At 42.0% G+C, this 19,610-nt stretch overlaps 1 protein-coding gene across 4 annotated transcripts; it reads left to right on the forward strand.

Annotated features, from left to right (window-relative positions):
* The first annotated feature begins 1,123 nt into the window (after positions 1-1,123).
* Positions 1,124-5,980, forward strand: pigr (polymeric immunoglobulin receptor). 4 transcript variants are annotated; one of them, XM_079173219.1, is made up of 8 exons: positions 1,124-1,212; positions 1,796-2,128; positions 2,696-2,777; positions 2,985-3,211; positions 4,670-4,775; positions 4,935-5,023; positions 5,174-5,223; positions 5,332-5,980. In XM_079173219.1, the coding sequence occupies exons 1-8, from the start codon at positions 1,164-1,166 to the stop codon at positions 5,407-5,409; spliced, it is 1,014 nt and encodes a 337-aa protein (XP_079029345.1). In that variant the 5' UTR covers positions 1,124-1,163; the 3' UTR covers positions 5,410-5,980. The 4 variants fall into 4 exon arrangements, with proteins under 4 accessions (XP_079029345.1, XP_079029347.1, XP_079029346.1 ...); XM_079173221.1 differs by having other exon boundaries at positions 5,174-5,196; XM_079173220.1 differs by having other exon boundaries at positions 4,670-4,766.
* The last annotated feature ends 13,630 nt before the right edge of the window (positions 5,981-19,610 follow it).

Raw genomic sequence — 19,610 nt, forward strand, 5'->3', positions numbered from 1 at the left:
CTGTGAAGGGGGAACGTTGTGACCATCGAGCCAATCCTGTTTAGTTTGATGCAACAATTTACCAAAATCAATGTCTTGTAACACAGAGAAACAGATCTGTAAACCAGCCTTTCACAATGTTGACACTGGGACATGGCAGTGAGCTTGAAAGGCTGTGAATAATTAGTCTTGGGAAAGTTTCGGTTCTCAAATCTGCCAGGGCTGTTGCAGGAACATGTTCAGTTTCAATTCTGGGTTCTGCCTACATTTTTCCAGGAAATGGATGACCATAAAAGGCCTGGCAGCCAAAGCAAAAAGGGGACTTTGGGGACATCCTTGACACCCTTCACAGAGCAAATTGAGAGCCTTGGAATAATTGTTTGTTAATTCAGTGGCTGACTGAGGGGGGGGGGGGGGGGCTTAATCCGACAAATGAAGTCTGGACCAAATCCAAAGATTTCAGGCATCAAAATCAAATTATTTCTTTGCAGCCTGCCAAATGAATCCTCTGCATGCATGGTGGGAAGGCGCTCAGTGTTTGGTTGCTTGGGAGGAATAGGATATTAAAAAAAGATGGCTAACACTGTGACTGAAATAATAAGACAAGAAGATATGAGGAAAGACGAACATGTTTAAACTTACGGACCAAAACTGTAGTTAAAAAGAATAGTTCCACATTCGAAAATAAGCTTTTTGTTGCTCAGAGTTAGATGAGAAGATCGATACCACACTTCTCCTTGAACTCTCAGCTCAAAAGCTAATGAGTATATTGCCCAAATTGCAACTATTCCCCCGTGGTCTTGATTTCTTGTATATTGTGGGAATCCGGAGCCCAGACCGGAGAGTCGAAGAATACAAAAGATGTCAGCAAACGGGTCAATTCATTGAAATAGTTTTATGGATTTTCACACATTGCCTTTTAAAATGTTGTGTGAGCTGAAAAAAGATAATAGAGATCAGACTCATTCACAGAAAGCCATAGACAAATTGTGGTATTTTACAAAAGTGCCAAAGCGTTTGCTAGAAGTATTCCTGAGTTTTAAAATCTAATTGGCACCTACATGGTTAATATCTGGAACATCTGGAGCCAACTTGTGGTCACATGACCAAGGGTTAGCGGATTGCGGAATCTGGAGTCCGTGTTTAGACAAGGGAGAGAGAGTTCCTCAAACCGACGGCGAAACATGCGGCAACCCTTTATACTCGCCCTCAGCCTGTTACCATGGATCGCAGGTAATAATATAGAAACTGAGAGCATATGTTTATTAGAGTTGTACAATATGCCTTTGTAGCCCTTTTTAGGCAGATAACTGATGAAAAAACAGAGTTAGAATGATTCATGTCTATGATGCAGCCCCCTCACTTTAATAACAGTGTGCTTTTGGCAAATTCTTATACGCTTCAGATCTCTTTACTATTTTATCACTTCTCTGTATTAATCATTCGTTAAAGGCCAGACTAGTAAATTGTTACTGTTATTTTTCTGCAGGAGCTGTTGTTTTTTTTAATCTTCCAAGCTTCTGTGCTGCTTGCCCATGGCAAACATTATGTCTGATGTTTATATTTGTCCCCCAAAATCTCTATTTTATAGGAATAATCCAATTTTGAAACAGAGGGAAGTTAAAGTAGGAGCAGTGTTTCTTTACAAAGGAAACCGAAACCATAAATGTGGTACGAGTATTGCTCAAGGCCACTTTCTCCGCTCCTCAATGCTGGATTAGAAATGTCCACCGTGAGTCTGTTTTGACTGCAGCATGGCTGAGAGTCTGAGCTCAAGTTGGTGCTCAAACACTCAATCATCTCCACTTTCCATCAGCCTTCCTCTGCAGGGTCACCGAGGGAGAGCTCAGAGCCATGGAGGGTCAGTCCCTCAGAGTCCCGTGTCATTATGACCCTCAGTATGCCGGCTATGTGAAGTACTGGTGCCGGGGGAATACGAGGGAGTTCTGCACCAGTTTAGCTCGAACCGATTCAGCCAATCCAGCCACGGAGAAAGTGAGCATCTTCGACGACCCGGTCCAGCAGGTGTTCACTTTGACCCTGAGCGACCTGAAGGAGGGGGACTCCGGCTGGTACATGTGTGGCGTGGAGATAGGCGGCGTGTGGAGCCGCGACGTTGTCTCTTCCACGTACATCACGGTCATTCATGGTGAGTGATGGAGTGATTTTGAACTGATGTGTTTATTGACCATTGAAAAGGATATTCGAATGCTTCGATAGCAAATATAAAAAAAGACACAGTGTTTGATTTGGTGGCGTCTAGTGGTGTTGTTGTAAATTGCAACCAACTGAACACCCCTCCGCTCACTCCTCCCTTTTCCAAGACTCCGGTTAAGTGAGCTGCTGAGTGGCAAAAAAACGTGGCAATACCGCTCGCCTTGATCACAGGCCATCCATACTATAATAACATTACTTCATGAGCAATGCAAGTCAGACAAAAGTACAACGGTTTAGCCCTCTGCGACTCACTTTACCGCACTTTTACAATCATGTTGGGGAACTACGGTGGCCTTCAGGTAACGTTAAATGTTCTCGCCAGAGCCAGTGTTTGGTTTGTCCATTCTGGGCTACTGTAGAAACATGGCAGACTCAGTGAATATGAAGGACTTTCTTAGCTTCAGGTGATTATACTGAAAACGTAGTTATGAACATCACATTCTATTTCTGAGATCACCCAAATAGAGTGGCCTTTTAAGTTTGCATTCCTTACCTGCAGGTATGTCAGTGGTGAACAGCCAACTGAGTGGGGAAGAAGGGAGTAGTGTCACAGTTGAATGCCACTACAGTGAGAGATACAGGTATTTTATTGCCGAATTCAACATATCACAATTGTCAGTTGTTGTTTTTACCATCAGACAATGTAGAACCCAAACTTTTAAAAACTAAATTTTTAAAGCATCAGCAAACCTGAGAAACTTGGTTGTTTGTTGAAAATCTTCAATTCAAGCCAAACTGTGATGGACAGTGAGCCTTCACTGACTCCCCTGTGACTGCTTTGCCAACAGAGACAGCCAGAAGAAGTGGTGTCGGAGTGGAGACTCGAGCGCCTGTCGGCTGACTGGTTCTGACGGGAGCTACGAAGACACTTCAGTGGCCATCAGCGATGACAGAACTGGGGCTTTCACTATAACCTTAAAGAAGCTGCAGATGAGAGACAGCGGCTGGTACTGGTGCTCCGCGGGACAGCACCAGATGTCCGTTCATGTGCTGGTCACACCAAGACCCACGACTAGTAGGTTGACAAAGAACCCTTACAATGAAAGAAATAAACAAATCATCTATTCATATTTTGAATTCAACGTGAATCTAGACATCTAGAGTACAATCGGAGCAATTCCTAATCGATCCATTGTTGAATTGGAAATATTTTTATTAACAGTATTAATTGATTTGTTTTTCGCACTTGGGGCAGCAGAACAAGCAGACACACTATTTACTCTACATATTATCGCCTTAGGTCTGTGAGAGCCATGAGAGTAAGAATGATAAGAAGTTAAGCTGCGGACTGGGAAACCAAAACAATGAGCTGAAAGAAACTAAAATACTCAATAGAGTGCTGCCAGAATGAGTCATACAACCCAGAGATGAGTTAGCATTTGTGCCTTTCCGCCTCATTTGGAAGTCATTGGGTTTTTTGAATGTTTTTTTTTGGTTAGATGTCTGTAATAAGGTCTGTAGTTAACAGAAGCTTAAGGCATTTTAACGTTTCGTTTTACGACATAAATTACGTCAGCAAATACACCACTCTTGAATTTGTACGTGTCTTAAAAAAGGCAGTTAACACGCCGCACACTAGGGCAACTTTACCGTAGTGAAGTCCTGTGATCACAGTGTAGTTTATTTGTAGCCTAACGTTAGCTTTTTTTCATCAGGCAATTGTTTTTACCGTTCAAAAATCATAAAAGTTCTTTCCTTTTGTCAAGATTATCTAGCTTAAACCTTTATTTTCTGCAATAACCCAACACCATATGAAAAAAATCTCATTGGCTTTCTGTTAAAGGGAACCAGTGAGATTCTAACTTCTCGGTTGGCCTTCAAAAATACGTCATCCCTGCAGCACTCTATCAAGGTGTGGGACACTGCAGAGTTGGGTGATAATTATCTGTGAGTTTGTCACTAGTAGCTACCTCTTTCACACTAAGCATATTCATTTGACTCATTATTGCAGCTTGAAAAAAAAATATATATATATATAAATTTTTTTATATCATCCTAGACATGAACCTCACCAAATCAGCCCAATTCTCACAAGCTGTGCTTTCAGTCTGGGAAACCTCTTTTTAAAAAATCCGTTGAGCTTATCGGGTGAAAACCAGACAAATCACAGTGTGCTATGGGGAGTTGATTAGATAAGTGATCTGACTCACAAATTCAAACTCTCGAATTTTATTAAAAGCTATTTAAACCATTGTCTGTATGAAGAGAGACCCAATTCTGCTGCTACGTGGCTTCTTCCCCACGTTCATCACTCTACAGCGGCTGAATGAGAAGTACCCAAGAGCGGCTCCGCAGATCAATATGTGTTTGTGACAGATGGCGGGGACTCTTAGGTCTCCAGCTGTACAAAGGTATTGATTATCACGAGTCACTTATCAAGGCCTATTGATGTTATGAACTCTGTGGGTGCTGCTACAAACTTTTGCTTAAAATAGTGCATCGTTTTTTTCTGCCACACTGTGTTTATCTTCAGCTGCAGTGACTGCGACATCCCCACCTACACCGAGTCAGTCTGCTGCGTACCTGCCTCCACCCAAACCCATCACGAAGGAGTCCTGGAACAGTCACAGGCAAGAGGAGTGAGGCTCTGCTTTATGCTTGTGCTTTAAAACTTGCCGTTCGTGAGAAATCTGTCATCATTTTGGCCATCATGTAAAAACAGATGCAGCATAGGCCTGAGCTGCTCTTGAAGCTGGACTATGTGTTGAGACCGCTGAGTGCTTGTGTCTGTGTTTTAGTCACATCTTGGAGACTTTGCTGGTGTGTGCCTCCATCATGTTTCTCGTGGGCTTGGCCATCTGGTTGAGAAAGCTGTGGAAACAACACAGTAAGGCAACTTCTCTTTCCTCTGAATATAAAATCGGGGCAGAATCATACCACTAAGCTCAACTATAGGACTGTGAGATATTGCACATGCTGAGTAATATATATTCGCATTATCATTTGTGGCTTATATATCCTCAATATCCATTTCTAGGGCAGGATCCTGTGCTGAGACAAGTAAATATGATAAAAGCAAGGCACAATGTAAAAAGAAATCCATTCCATTTCACACTATTTAAAGATAAACATTATTATCAAGGATATGCTTTAGAGATTATTAACGTACTCACTTTTCTTTTCTCTCATTTGTAGGAGTACTCAGGGGATGTAGGTGGCCCGCAAAGCGCTGCTGTCGTTTTCATTAACAGGGATTCCCAGGAGCTGTACTGAGCTTTACCAGTGTAGTGTTTATTGTTACCCTTTGTAACTGGATGTAATTTTTGTGTCGGTTCACTGCGCACTGCTCATGCTTTATTTCCACTGTCTTTTGTACATTACATATAGATGGTAAAATGGACTGAAAATGGTAAATGGACTGTAATTGTAGAGCACTTTTCTAGTCTTCCAGCCGCTCAAAGCGCTTTATAAAGACACATTCAATGAGGTTCTCTGCTTGCTGCTTTTCATATGCAACTGGCAGAAGCTGGAGATCTTACAAGTGTACTTGTCTTGTAAGAATTTATCAAAATATAACCTTATGGTCTTTTATTTAATTTTTTTTGTCAGAGGCAGCACTGTAACTACCATTAATGGCACTGAGGTCATTTATTTTCACAATTTTTGTTGGAATCTGGGTATTGTATCATATTTACAGTTTACATTCTAACTGATAAGTGACTATTTTCATTTTCATAAATACAATACATCAATAAAAACATTTTTGATTGGTTATTTGATTGTAATCAATGTGGGAAAACGCTTATTTTACAGGTCCATTATTGACTGATCATTTCCAATAAAGTTCCGTGTAAAGAAATTAGCAAGTTGGTGCTATTTATAGGGAAAATAGAGATAATAGCCCCTTTCACACATGCACTGCAACCCTGAACGTATCTAGACTTTACCCTGAGGAGCTGTATGTGAGAAAGCAGATGTACGAGTCAGTTAGACCAGACATTAAACAGACTTAACCCTGCTAGCACAAAGTCTGTGTAATGTCTGATTAAGCCCATGTGTGAATAGAGGTGGGCATTGTCGGCAGAATTCATGGCGAGTGAGTGGGTGTGTTGATATCGTTTCTATGATGCGATTGGCGCAAAGCTGGAAGAGTACAAACACCCGAGGGTGAAGTAGCAGGGTCATTAACGCGAACAAAGACGCCAACGGAGAAGTGACGCTAAAACTTTCAGAAGAATTCGAGGATCAGAAAGAGACCTGGTTGTGTATGACTAAATAATGAACTGATTATGTGACTGTTGTGTAATCCGAGCCAAGGGGGCAGGTGATACAATATTATGAGAGCGGTGACAAAGAGAATGGAAGCAAAACTCTCGGGTGCTTTCCTGACAATTGCACCCGAGAGAGCGACCGCGGTAGTAATAAAAACTTATTAGATATCAAGTAATGTATGGTTTGTGCATTTTCATGGTTTTGTACGGAGAGACGCATTGAAGGTGGGAGAGAGGGAAAGGGGATGACATGCAGCAAAAAGCCCCGACTGGAATCGAACACGGGCCCGTTGCTGCGGAAAGGACTTATCCTCAATAGAGCCTCAACACATGACGCTTTTCAACGAGGTCAACGAAAAGTGGTAAGGATACAAAGCATTAGGAGGTCATTTAGTCACTATTTGACCGCCAGCCACGTGCTCAACCAGGTGAGCTACCAGGGCGCCCCCTGCTGGCGTAATTATAAAGCAGAGGTCACGTTGACCGAATATTTTCGGTCTCCAGTCCGTCATTTTGACAGACGGGAGACCTTGGAAGGCGTCTGTTAGTACGGGTCACCGAGCGGTGCTGGTGAAGCTGCGGCACTTCTGCAGAAGGAGAGCATGATGGGCAATTTCCCCGTGTTCCAACGTTCAGAGAGTCTGGTGAAGTCCAGTCTCCAGTATGGCAGCAAAGCGTGGGTTCAGCCTTCATAACAACATTACAATGACCATGAGAGGTTGTCTGTTGCAAATACGGAAAAAATCATTCATCTGCTTCGTGTGTGTTGACATGAAAAGTGACCGACCTGTCGGTGTTGTGTGTCTGTTCTCATTTTTTCCATATAAACAATCTATAATCTTGTACGGTATATTAATTATTGAAAACGTGTGTGCCACTGATTCAGTCCAAAACACATTAAAAAAAGATAGATGAAACAATTTCCAAAATCCAAAACATGTCTTAATCCAACTACATATCCTGCTTCAATCCATATTTGTACTTAATGTCAAGTACAGCCTTAATGTCAAGTACAGCCACTGGGCTGTACTTGACATTAAGGCTGTAGGCTACTTAATGTAATTTGTTTGTTTCACATTTACAGATCCAGGGCTTTTGTATGAACACTTTTTTTTCATTGCGCACACAGATCGAACAGCTGGCCGACCGTGAGGAGATATTCACTGAATTTGACAAAAAGTGTATTGGATTAGAATATTTAAATACATCTTTATTATAATGAAAAAAATAAAATGACGAGTAATAATAGATTGTGATGGAATTTTTGCAACACTGTCCGTCAAAATAACAGGCAATGAGAAAGTCTAATGCAACACTGGACTACATTTCTGTATGACGTGTATGTACTGTATAAAGCTTTCCACGTATGTAATGAACCATGCTGCTCAAGAAACAATACCCTTCAGGACTAATCACTTCAGGAATAATAATGATTACACTGGTCATGTACACCGTCTACCCCTGGCCTTTAGATATCATTGGGCTCTGTTATGGGAATTGTTATCAGCACCAAACTGCTTTGTATTTGTTGTGTCCATCTGTGGCACCAAAAAAAGTCCAATGTGAATAAATAATAAGTGCAAGTTGGCATTTCTTGGCATGGGACAGTACATTTTCAGCTTTGGTTGCTATTTTAGCAGAACTAGAAAGCAAAGTTTACTGCATAACAAGATAATGAAATGGCTAATTAACACATTTAGGCATGGATACATGGTCGGTTTGACAGAAAACCTGTGGAAGCAGAGTCAGACAACGTGAACATTATTATGAGACTTTCTTATTTAAAGAAAGAAGTGAGCAAATGAAGACGAAAACCATACGAAAGAGCTCCCAAATTAACTCTGACAGAGGACAGCACTGCATTTCATGCTTGAACTGTCTGTTCTCATACTGAACCTCAAACGTGTTAGAATTGTAAATTGAACAAGCTAATGAGCCGACCAAAACTGCTGTGGAACCAACTAGAGCTTGGAACTCTCAGTAATAACCGTCTTCCCTTCAAATGAGGAAAGGCCATTTTGTTGTTTGTGATACAGATACATTCATTTACATTCAGTGTTCCTTTATGGGCTCATGTAGGCTTAAGACTGCACCCGTGTCCTTCGCTCAAACTAATTTCTCGCTTTTCAAGACCTTTCATCACTCATGACCAGTGCTGCTGCAGGAAATTCACCAGCTTTTATTTGATGTTCGGTTTGCATCATCAACCAAAGTTAATTCTGCATTCAATTATGCCTACTTCTTGTTGTTAAGTTGACTGAGTCATCTGTATACCAGGAGGCATCCTGATCAGGTGCCCGAGCCACCTCAGCTGGCCCCTTTCAACGCTATGGAGCAGCGACTCTACTCTGAGCTCCCTACGGATGTCTGAGATCTTTACCATATCTCTAAGGCTGAGCCCAACCACCCAATGAAGGAAGCTCATTTTGGCCACTTGTGTCCGGGATTTCAATCATTCTGTCACTATCCCAAGCTCACGACCATCGGTGAGGGTCAGAATGTAGATGGACTGGTAAATCGAGAGCTTTGCCTTCTGGCTCAGCTCCTTCACCACGACAGGTGGTACTTGAACTCCCTCGTTTGGGGCAGCGACTCACTCCAAACTCGGAGGGTTCAATCCAAACAATCCAACGTTTTCTAGCAGAGAACCATGGCCTCAGACTTAGAGGTATTGAATCTCATCCCGACCACTTTAAACTCGGCTACAAAACGCCCCAGTGCGTGATGAAAGGTACAGAACCACTCATCTACAAAGAGTGGTGATACCCCGATAATTGGAGCACTCTTTGGTCCCCTTTTTAAAAAAAAATGTTACCACCACCCCCGGTCAGCCACTCCACAGGCACTGTCCCTGACTTCCGTGCAACACCGAAGAGGCGTGTCAGCCAAGACAGCCCCAAAATGTCCAGAGCCTTCAGCATCTCAAAGCAAATGTCATCCACCCCTGGCACCTTGTCGCCAGTCAGCTTTTTGACTAGCTCAGCGACCTTTACCATGGATATAGATGGGTCTTCCCCTAAGTCTTCAAACTCTGCCTCCTCCACAGAGGACGTTTTGGTTTGGTTCAGGACTTCCTCCAAGTGATCTTTCCCCCGCTCAACAACAGCCCCAGTCCAGGTCTGCAACTATCCTCCCTTGCTGAAGATAGCCTGAGCCAAGCCCTGCTTTCCCTTTATGAGTCGTCTAACGGTTTGCCTGAACTTCCCAGAGACCAACCAAAAGTCCTTCTCAATAGTCTTCCCGAACTCCTCCCACATTGAGATTTTAGCTTTTGGCAACCCCCGCAGCTGCAGCCCTTCTGGCCAACCGGTACCAGTCTGTGGTTTTTGGACACCCCGGGGCCAGCAAAGTCCAAAAGGCCTCGTTCTTTAGCTTGACCGCCTCCTTGGTGCCCAACAACAGATTCTTAGGCTGCCACCACAACAGCCACAGATGACCTTCCGACAACACCTCCAAGCAGCGGCTTCCACAATCGAGGCTTTGAACATGGCCCACTCGAATTCCATGTCCTCAGCCACCACTGGGAGGTGAGAGTTGAAGACCTTACGTCCTGACAGACCTTAAGTCCTGGCAAGATCAGTCAAGAAATACACAACAACAACAACATCTCCCGACACCACCACAGTGGAATTTCAGCCTGCATGGACGTTCTTTCAGCCCAACATTGTTGACAACAGAGCAGCTAATATCTGTAGCGAGAGCAACAAGCTAGTGGACTGCAGAGTGCCGTCTCAGCTCCACGCACAAGGAGTGTGTGTAAGCTCAGCCCTGCAGACAGAGGAGAGAAAAGAAACAAGTTTCACAGACAGTTAACACTCACTGAGCTGAAATTAAACCAATCTCGCGATGATTTTCTGTCACTGCATCGATGCAGAGTTTCCACACTTCTACTTAACAGGTTAGAGCAGCCACACAGCCAGGGAGAGCAGTGCGGCTGCAGCCGCTGAACTGCTGTGGCTCGTAGCATTGTGGTGTTCACACAAAATAACATTGCTGCTGTGGCTCGCCAACTGCCAGCCCTCAACTGATCATTTTCACTGTCTATTTTTGCAGAGAAATGTGCAATTCACGGGAAAAAATGTATAAATAGGTGACATAGGCTGAAAACATTTTTTTCTAAATATGCTTTATTGCTCCCTTGCAAAAAGAAGTTTCCAACCTCAACAAGGCTTACCTGGTTAAATAAATATTGAAGTAAAGCTTATATCAGAGGAACAGGGCAATACGATTCTTTAAGAAACCACTACATCATTAGTAATGCTATATAAATAGGGATTCTCTTTGATTTCAACCAATTATAATGGAACATTTCTTATCATTTTTATGGCTGGAATAACCATTATCCATTGGTTAATGCATTTAAAACGTCACAGCACCTGTGAGGGATTTGACATTTTTTTATGGAATTAAATGTTTGCATTGATACATGTAGGCCTCTGTTTTTTTTGTTTTTTTTAAAATGAAAAATACCAGCTATTTGTGTTAGGGTGCCTCATGATTTGGTGGGTGCTTTACCTACACTTCTCTTCTTTTCCATTATATTCTACTGTGCTGCATTATAATCTATCATGTTCCATTTTATTATATTCTGCTTTGTTCTACAATGTTGTATTGTTTTCCATATTATTTTATTATGTTCCATTACATTATGTTCTGTCATTGTATTCTACTCTGTCATATTGTATTAGGTTCTATTTTTACTCTATTTCTATTCTCTTCTATTATATTTGAATAGGGTCTTTTTCATTATATTCTTTATATTTTATTCAATTATATTATAATCTGTTACATTTTATTCTGTTTTGTCCTTTTCCTGCTTGTTTATATTATGCTCGGTTTCATTCTTTTACTTTCAGTTTTATTTTGTCCTGTTCGATTCAATTTAATTATATACCGTTCCATTTCATTAAATTCCTCTCTGTTCCACTTTATCTTATTCTATTATTTTCTGTTGCATTTAATTTTATTCCATTCTGCTCTGTTCTATCTTGTACTACTTTATTAATATATTTTGGTCTGTTAAATTATGTTCTACTCTATTCTGTTTCATTTGATCCCGTCTGCTCTCTGTCGTCCACTCTAGTCTAAGTGAGGGCCACCAATGTGTTGATGTTACAGGGTTACAGGGACTTAGTCATTAATCTAAATGCGTTCCAAGTGGAATCAGTTCTGCCACTAGATGGAGGTCAACCCTGTATGAAATATGTTCTTTCTGTTACATGTGTGTGTGTGCGTGTGTCTGTTCATGCAAAAAAAATGTTCTCTTTACCTGACCAAACATCTCAGACAATCTGAAGGAAAAAAAAATGAGAACAAGCCGGAGGCTGTTGCTTGTCACTACAGAGTTCTACACAGAAAAACACAGGCTTTAAACATCTTAACATTCATGCATTTTGTATTTAATTTGAAAACATCCCAGTTCCCTGCTCATGCATTAGGAATTACATTTCTGTGACGGTTCCCTCGAGTCTTGCCATTTGAGGGCATCAACGATCAATACATTTGTACTCTCCTTGTGCACGGCTGCTGCAGATAATAAGGCATCAGTGGGGAAACATGACGGGCCAGCATGACGCATAAGTGACTCTTCAAGGCTGTGTGACAATCGGTATGAAGGCAAAGTGTTGCACAAGCATGATCCTCATATAAAAAAAAATGAATACTGCATTATTCTTGTTTACCGAAACGTAATATCCATGACCATCAGTTACCCCAAGAGATACTGAGAGTATACTGCTGTTCTGAGGATGGTGGCTGTCCATAAACCAATGGAAAACCTTAGTAGTAGTGTTCACAGGTGTTATACTGTTTTATTCAACTAAAATACGCATTCATATTTTGCATGTTGTGAAGCACGATTTCACCATTTTATATTGTATCTTGGTTCAGCTACTCTATCACAGATCCACCATAAGCTGCGTGGAGAGAGAGGCATAATTTACCCCCAGTGTTTCTATAGTAACGGAAGATAAAAAAACAAAACAAAATGGAAAAAAGGTACAAAGTTGCCAGATCCTATTCAAAGATGAGATCCAGCGTGAATAACCAGGGTGCTCCTTACCGGCTGAGAGAGCACAACAAGGCTGGAAATGAAGGGGCACAGGCTGGTCCCCAGTGTTCTGCCCTGTATATTTTACTGTTACACAAGCTGTATTTAACATTCTGAACATCAATAAAACAGCAAAAAGGTATTTGCTATGTTAGATATAGAGGACTAATGTCTACCTGAGCAGAGAATGAAGCCGCTCTCCTTTTGTGCGTGTTGTTATCCGAGCTTCTCTCTGCTTTGTCGACATAGGCCGGGCTGGCTGAGTGCGCTGTGACAGCCCAGGCTCAAAGGCTGCAACATGAATGGGAGACCAGACGAGTTAAAAGTAATAAACAAACACATTTATTGAGAGAACACATAAACTAAATTAAACAAACACGAGTCAGTAATCAGTAATGTCAGCATGTGTGAAACAAACAGAACTAAAACAGCAGCCGTGTCGAGATCCCTGATCAGGTGCCGAGTCTTTATAAGCTGGCACGCCCGCCAGGCTCAGGTGTGGTTCATTAGCTGACGAGCAACAACCTGAAACACAGAAAGAGACAGCAAACAGGACACAGACCCCAAGTGGAAGGGAGGGGTCGTCACAGCGCTTTTAGTGCTTGTGAGCGTGCCCCACTGGTTAGCGTCACGGCCTTGATCTCATTCGGCGGTTACAGCTGATAACATAGCACCCACCCTTTGGTTCTCCCCCCTCAGGTTGACACCGTTAGCGCTGTTAGCACCAGTAGCTATGAGCTATGACCCACCAGCTGGCCGTCGACAGAGCCGTTGAGAGGCAATCGAAAATGCCTCCAATGTCGGATCTTGCACCTTTAACGGTGCATCTCTATCGTAAACTCAGCATTAAATCTACTTTCTACTATCCGTCCTTCCTTCGAACGTGACAGCAGTGAACACAGTCGGATTGGAAACAACAGCTAGGAAAATGAAATCTCAAACCAGTTGTATATGTGGATGCGCCTAGTGAGGATAAACATGCATTATTGTTGCCTTTCCTTCATTTGTTCTAGCTTCAACATGACCCGATGTAAAGCCTTTCATTCTGCAAAGAAAATATGCAATTCAGCTTTATTTCAGCTAAGACAGTACCTCGAGACTGAGCTGCCTCATAAAGGGCAATACATGTACACTGCCAACATAGTCATATTCGGTATAAGCTAGAAAAAGACAATGTTCATCTTCAATACGCTAAAGAAGAATGATAGAATACATTCTCTATCTGTGATCTGCTGGTTCCTTGTGAGCCTGAGATTACTAACATTTCTAAATTCCTGACTGGTCACTAAAGGTGACCGGGTCTTTGCTGTCCGGGCCCCTAAGCGGTGGAACTCCCTTCCTGGTAATCTAAGGCAGGCAAATTCAGTGTTCTCTTTTTAAAGTAAACTTCTGAAGTGGCTTATTTTTACATCCAACAGATTGTATTTGATTTATTTATTTTATTTGAATCTCGTTTTACCTGCATTTCTTATTTGCTTTCATGTTTTATTGCGAAGCACTTTGCAACTTTGTTTTGAAAGGTGCTATATAAATGAAGTTATTATTACAACAAATGGTGGAGTGCAACATCATATAGATGGTCGGAGTTGCTGGAGGTTTTATTTCTACATGAATACTTCTATTGATTCATTTTCTAAAGTAAGTGTGGATTCTAGGGTGATTGTCTTTGGTTTTATGGATGGTTTGTTGGGAGATTAATAGTCAAAGATCGCCACAATGTGCCTTGCAAATGCTAACAGAATGCAGAATATAATACTAATAGAGAGGCGATGAATGAGGGGTAATCTTCTGCTACCGATGATGCCAAGAGATTAGAGGCATTTTTATTATAAATGCTGCATCTACAAACACAGACATTTAAATGTCAGCTTGCTTTGAGATATGTCAGTGCTATGCTGCAGACTGAAGCCATGAAGAAAGAAAATAAACATATATTGTTTGGGTAAAGGGTAACACTTTCTCCAAAACCTGTTATAAGGGAGTCAGCAGGAGTATCAATCCAAATGTCATGGAATCAGGAGTTGACATCTCCATGACAACTGAGCAAACCCATTGATGAAGATGAGGTTGAAGGCACTGGAGTAAGATAGCAAGAGGTCCTTGAGTTAGTTTTTTTTTTTTAAACGCGTCTTTTACAGTTGAAGGTAAAACAATAGCAAGTATTCCAGTTACCTAAACACCTTGTGCCACAAGAGGCATTTGTTTGTCAAACTGTAAAGCTGTCAGTCTGTTCATCCGATCTGCTTCACCGTTGGCGGGTGTACTGCAGAGGACCCAAGGACGTGCAGTATTGAATTTGGTGCAATTTGGACACGTTCAATATCGATAAACTTTGAGTAAACAAGCGATTGGCTCTGTTCAGCAGCGGGGACGGGGGGGCTCCGGCGCTCTGAGGGCCGAGTCGAGCGGGTCGCCTGAAGAGGGCAGACCGTGGCTCTGCTGGATGCACTCAAGTTACAACTGAACTCTCCTTCACTTCCCTGGAGTCAAAAAGCAATGAGCGGCCGTCTACAACACTGCAAGCAGCAACAGCAACCGGCCCCGCATAGCAATGTGAGCGGGCACACTCCCCCAGCAAGCAGCAATACCGGGAGCCAACCGGGCAATATATTAAAGCTATGATGGATAATGTAGTAATTCTCATAACACCCACTGACAGCAATCAATAAACGCTCACAGGTGACAAGAAAAAGAAGAAAATGGCCATGGTGATCGTTTGTGTTGAATAGGCTGTCTATGATCCTTTTGGGGGAGCGGATGAGACATGGAGACTGTCTCACTAGATTTAGCAACTTTTGGAACTGCCAGCTAATCTATTGGAAACTAGTTGGCAACACTGTTGAGACAGAAATGCAGCAAACAAGGCCTTTTGATGCCGAATATGAACTCAGTAACTCAAGTTTACAACAGTCAATTGTTTTGTTAATTGTGAATCACCACAAACCACAAGAGGACCTTGAGCATAGTCATTAGTGAGCACAAGAAATATTAGTCTAGAATAATAGGCAGATGCAGAGACAATAGAAGAAATTCATATCATATCATCTTTGTTGATTCATTCCCCCGCACACACATATATGTGGACATCTCAAACATTTAAAGGTTGATGTCTGGCATCACTGAGGAAATGTAAGCACCGAGTGATTGAAAGAACATTTGAAATGACTGAAAAACATGAACAGCTTTAAGGATGCTACACACAAGACTTCAGTCCTCTTCATTTTACAAGTGTCACAGCATCTCATTACTTACAAATTATTTAGCACATTCTGAAGCCCATTTCCTGATTGCACTGTAATGCGTTATAGACAATCAATTTTCTGACATTTCACTGCGGTTAAGCCGGATTCCTTTGATGGCAGCAGAATAGCTGCTTCTTATTTAAAGAGTCATGGAAAATGCCAAAGGAAATGAGACTGTTTCGACCATTTACTGATGCGGCTGCACGTCAGGGTTGAGCTCCATCAACAATGAGGATTGTGATTTTAAATGTCATTGCCAGCGTGAAGCAGCACTGCTGCAAAAGCGGTCCAAGTGGGTCAAGAAGCATTGTGTTCTCATCCTCTGCGGGAAAGGCAGAGCAATAACAAAGGGCTCTGAGCGTAGGCTGGGCAGAAGCCTGTCGCGCATATGACATTGACTATCTCTCCTTCCCCCGGACAACTAAGATAAAGACTGAACTATTCACCATCTAACCATATTTTGGCACTTGTTTCCTTACACGTCAGCATATCTGAACATCAGAAAAATGATCTCTGAAATTGTTGGGCCCACTTCGCATCTTTAGCAGACAGACAACGCATAAAATTCAACTTTTCAAATGAGCTGGCGCCTCTTGCAATGTTCTCAGGGGAAGGAAACTGCTCAACTACTTTCACAAGGGAAAATGCAGACACTGGTACACAACGGTCTTCCATATTGAGAGACAGAAAAATACCAGAAGTACAATTCAAGCGCAGTTAATATACATTTGCTTGACTGAGCAGTGCCCTTGAATAGCATATTAGGTGTGAAACATTTATTGAACTTCACAAATATTGAGTTATTACAGTTTTTTCCATCAGCCTTTGACTTTGAAAAGTTTGCTGTAACTGATAATGTTGGATTTCAGAACCCTATCAAATATATATACGAGTCCCTGATTTAGGTTATTTGCATATAAAAACCTTTCTGCTCCAGAGAGGGGACACGCTGCTGAGGGATGCTGCATCTACAAAGTGCTGTCAAACTCCTAAAACATTCTGTGGCTTAAATTATTAAATGATAATGAAATTAGTTATTTATTTGGAACAAAAAGATACAACACAATGTTTTTTATGTTTTGCAAAATAACCTTATAAAACATAAACAATAGGCTATTTACCATTTAGCCTAACATGTGAAAATTGACTTTTACCATAAAGGGCAATTGTAATCAAAGAAAAGAAGAGTGGAGTCTTGTAGGGGTAATTACCCATGGTAGTATATACATAACATCCTTGTTGGCTGTGGCACACTGGGTTAAGAGGATTGTCCGGTAACCGTAAGGTCAAAAGTTCGATCCTTGGCGAGCACTTCTCATGTGTCGAAGTGTCCCTGAGTCTTGCTGGGCGCAGCTCCCTATAGGGATGGGTTAAATTCAGATGTCACATTTTGTTTATATGTATACGACAATAAAAACACATTATCTTATCTAGAGATAAGGTGCAGAAGAAAATGGGGACACACAATTGGATCAATATCTATTTCATGCTTCTGCGGTATCATTGGCACTGAAGAATTTATTGGCGCAACAACTCAATTTAACCTGATCTGTGTGTGTGTGTGTGTGTCTGTGTGTATACGTTGAGATTTAGGTGAATTTGGTCATTTCGAGGCTGATGAAGCCCCCGAGTTTTTTGTTAAGGACATAATAGAGCTTGGATCATGAGTACAGCTCCAGCTCAGCAGGGGCCCAATATTTTCTGGGACATTGCACTTTATGAAGAGCCCTTGTTTCAGTATCTCATCGCAGAGCTACAGCGTAGCACGCTTAGAAACGTTTTGTACAATTATATAACGATGAATTATAAAACACTGCTCTGCATATGATGTTTAAATATGCATTAAGTATGCACTTTCAACACTGAAATAATTGCAGATTCACCACCTCATTCCTTCTGCCTGAGGGATGCTAGCACTATGAGTAACTGTCACAGACTGCTGAAAAGATACACGAACATATAATCTGTGCATCCGCAGCAACCATGCCGGAGAATAAAAGTGAACCCTAAAGCTGCTTTAATGGATATTTTTGGCCAGTGTGGGGCAAGCTTAAAACACAATCTAACTTTATAAAGTTGAAATGTTGAATGTGTTAGCAGCTATTTAGACATCCAGCAGACATGGACCAAGAGTAGAATTCATCTGGGATTTGTCTGGACCTAAAAAGGTCAGTTCACAATGCACTCATCTCCTTTTAGCTTTGTTTTGGTCTCCACCAACTCCTCATGGAAATGTCAGGCTCTTTAGCTGCTAAGTGCTCTGTGTACTACCATCAGGTGCTGGGCAGGTATGGCACAGTGGGGCTTCAGAGCTTATTTGCTCAAAACAGCTGCGTTCAGCTGCTGGAAACAAGGGATGGTAAAGTTAAAGGTTATAAATGTACAACAATGAGCTGAAAGCAGGGATGGAAGAAGTACTAGACTGCTTTACTCAGGTAAAAAGGTAAAAGTACTGGTGTAAAACGGTTTATTAAAGTGTCAATCGTTAAGATTTCAATCATGCTTAATTTGAAATTTCTATTTGAGTGAAAACAATGGAATTGTGCCTCGAGTTTGGCAGCATTTTCCCCCGTAATGTCGCCACAGTGAGCCAGTTCGTAATACTGCAAATATATGAATATTGTAATACTTTCACCCATGTGCTATACACTCAATACCATAGTGCAACCTCCTTTGGCGATAGATAGTGGCTTAACAGACAAAGTAAATAAAATTCAACATTGCGACTTTAAAATGCTGGATGATACTACCATTAAATTAAAGAGTACGCTACAAAATAGACTGCAGGAAATGTCAACTTACACACATACTTGTATACAAGTGTGACATCAGCTACAAACCTATGTCCAAACCAACAGATGTGCCCTTTGCAGTCTGTCCTAAGACTGGTTATCAATTATGAATATACTACGGATTTTAAATAATAAATACAACTGCATTCCTCAGTGTAGCCTCACAAGAAAAGAGGAAACAACTCAGCACATTTATTCAGAACACAGTGGAATAAAACAGTACCAGAGCAGAACATGTGGCATGTAGAAACACCGAACTCCACTGCGGCTGCAGTCACAAACACACACATTGTAGCAAAGGATTGCGAGGCTTTCTTTACACGTCGTGTAGCGCGCGACTGCTCTGCCAGCGTCGTCGCTCGCGGCAACGAAACGGTTGTTCGCGTTCTCATCCACAGCAGGTCAGCAGTGTGTAGCTCTCACCTCGAGGTCCTCCACAATCCGCTCCTGGTTCGCCTTCTCTACGGGTTCCATTCTCCAACCATCATATAACCAGCCCGCTCACCCGGCGGCTGCGTGAACTCGGCGTGTGAGCGCTAACATTTACGACGAACCATTTCCGGAGTGCATGGCGTCTCCTTTGAGGAGCTCCGCCCTCCTGCGGCCGCAGACACACCTGCAGCTTTTGTACTTCTGCTGATTGGTCTCCATTCCTCTGGTCCATTCAGGGCTTATCAGGGCCTTTTCATGTCACCTTTTTGTTTTTATTATATAACAGATAAGTGCAATACGAATAATAACGGATAAGTAGGAGCTCCAGTAGGAGGTGGAGAGCTCTGAGCCAATGCGTGGAGGCCGTTTTGCTGGAAAATAGCGCGGTGCGGGAGATCCAGAACCGAGACGTGAGCGGGACAGACTGTCAGAGTGTGCTGCATTCAAATTAGAGGTTTTCTAAAAGGACTCTGGTGCTCGGAAACACTGCCTTTGTCCACAAGGACCACTCAAATTCAACATAAAGGAAAGTTCCTCAAAGTGGCTTTATAGAAACTCAAAAAGTGTAAGTACACAGACAAAAAAAAACACTATGTTCTAGTGAGGTACTTCCACCCCTGGCTGACAGACACTAAAAACCTCCGTAGACTTGAACGTAACTTGCCATCAGCGATCCTCTTCACGTGAG

This window comes from Pholis gunnellus (genome assembly GCF_910591455.1).
Source record: "Pholis gunnellus genome assembly, chromosome: 14".
Lineage (NCBI taxonomy): Eukaryota > Metazoa > Chordata > Actinopteri > Perciformes > Pholidae > Pholis > Pholis gunnellus.

Excerpts from the sequence above, each read along its gene's own strand:
- pigr (XM_079173219.1), top strand. The coding sequence starts at position 1,164 with ATGCGGCAACCCTTTATACTCGCCCTCAGCCTGTTACCATGGATCGCA. Across the intron at positions 2,129-2,695 it reads GTACATCACGGTCATTCATG|GTATGTCAGTGGTGAACAGC; the intron begins GTGAGTGATGGA and ends CCTTACCTGCAG. Across the intron at positions 4,776-4,934 it reads AACAGTCACAGGCAAGAGGA|TCACATCTTGGAGACTTTGC; the intron begins GTGAGGCTCTGC and ends TCTGTGTTTTAG.